The 807-nt window shown below is 47.1% G+C and overlaps 1 protein-coding gene across 1 annotated transcript; it reads right to left on the reverse strand.

Moving 5' to 3' along the window:
- Nucleotides 1–154: 154 nt before the first annotated feature.
- Nucleotides 155–340, reverse strand: Pmar_PMAR017494 (hypothetical protein; the record flags this gene model as incomplete). The annotated part of the gene is made up of 1 exon (XM_002764713.1): nucleotides 155–340. A coding segment is annotated over one exon (186 nt), but the record flags the coding sequence as incomplete, so codon positions are not given.
- Nucleotides 341–807: the final 467 nt, after the last annotated feature.

Genomic DNA, 807 nt, shown 5'->3' on the forward strand with positions numbered 1-807 from the left:
GCTGTCGGGGAAGGCCCTCTCTATTGATATAAGGGAGGTGTCATTCAGTTCACTCTCACTGTGGCTCAAGTCAAGAGTTTGCTTAGACGAACTCAAGATGGGTAGGAGGAGGAGGAAAATAAACCATATCTTGCAATCTTGCATTTCCTCAACGTTATTCAGGTTGTTCGATATCTATTTGGTTGTCGACGGGTCCCTCCGTAGTGAGAATCGCCGTACGGTTGTGATTATTGAGAACTCTGGTGTCGTCCCAGAAGGCGGTGTTGATGACGGAGTTGATATGGAGAGTAGCTCGTGTGACTCCTCTGACGTTGCTTCCTGGGCTGAATTCGACCCGATACTGTAACCATCCTCATGTACATTATAAAACTCTTAATGTGACTTACGTAATTGCACCGCCATCGTCCAGTGAGACTGTATTGGCGACCTTCCGCATCCTACTACTACTACCAGCATGGTGCTCCGAGTAGGAGTATGCTTCTCAGTGTGCAGCTTTATCCCGCATCCAGAGTTGTTCTCGAGAGCGGCTATTATTGATCAACGGCTTGCTACAGGTATAACTGCGACAACCTCATCATTCGTCGTGTACCATGGTGTTTTTGATGTCGCATGCATTGTCGATTCACGCGAGGCTGCTGTGTCAGCTCGCTTCGTAGTTCTATCTTCTAGCTCAGTCGCATTCACTCCTTTTCCCCAAGACGCTTTCATGCTTATGTTGTGTTTCTAGTCGGGAAGCAAGCCAAACGAGAGGATATATAGAGAAAGCACACTTGTCTCACTTTCCGGATTGGGTATTTCAATGGAATA

Source organism: Perkinsus marinus (assembly GCF_000006405.1).
Source record: "Perkinsus marinus ATCC 50983 genomic scaffold scf_1104296976300, whole genome shotgun sequence".
Classification (NCBI taxonomy): domain Eukaryota; phylum Perkinsozoa; order Perkinsida; family Perkinsidae; genus Perkinsus; species Perkinsus marinus.